Below are 547 nucleotides of genomic sequence, written 5' to 3' on the forward strand. Positions count from 1 at the left end.
CCGGGTTGAGAAGCACTAGACTGGGTGTCTGTGGTTCGTTGGTTGGCAGCAGCAGGTGCAGCAGCAGCTGGATCTGCAGCAGCAGCAGCAGCAGCGGATGCTGTTGCTGTAGTTGCTGCTGCTGCTGCTGCAGCAGATGCATGCAGAGCAGCAACTGCAGCAGGAGCATCTGCTGCTCCTGCTGTTGCAAACAGCTGCTGCTGCACCCGCAGCTCCGGCAGCTGCAGCACCCCGATGAGGTCAACTGCTGCTGGCAGCACGAAGTAGCGCAGCTGTGCTGCTCCAGGAGCAGCAGCAGCAGCTGCTGCTGCTGCTGCAGCTGCTGCTGCTGCTGCTGCTGCTGGTGAGGGTGCGGGTGCTGCTGCTGCTGCTGCTGCTGCTGCTGCTGCGCGGCCTTCTGCTGCAGCGAGACCCCCACCAACCCTCCTGCTGTCTCCTGTCTCCTCTTGTGCTGCGATAGCAGCTGACGAAGCACTGCTGCTGCTGCTGCTGCTGCTGTTGCTGCTGCTGCTGCTGTTGCTGCTCTGCTGTTGCTGCAGATGTTGGG

At 62.5% G+C, this 547-nt stretch overlaps 1 protein-coding gene across 1 annotated transcript in view; it reads right to left on the minus strand.

The window, feature by feature from the left end:
* EMH_0023980 (uncharacterized protein) overlaps positions 1–547 on the minus strand; it is a gene marked incomplete at both ends in the record, with an annotated part of 7,585 nt that overhangs the window by 6,034 nt on the left and 1,004 nt on the right. The window contains one exon of the mRNA XM_013502234.1: positions 1–545. Coding sequence (XP_013357688.1) covers positions 1–545 — 545 coding nt within the window. The remainder of the gene's footprint in view (positions 546–547) is intronic.

This window comes from Eimeria mitis, genomic scaffold (genome assembly GCF_000499745.2).
Source record: "Eimeria mitis Houghton genomic scaffold, Emh_scaff864, whole genome shotgun sequence".
Classification (NCBI taxonomy): Eukaryota; Apicomplexa; class Conoidasida; order Eucoccidiorida; family Eimeriidae; genus Eimeria; species Eimeria mitis.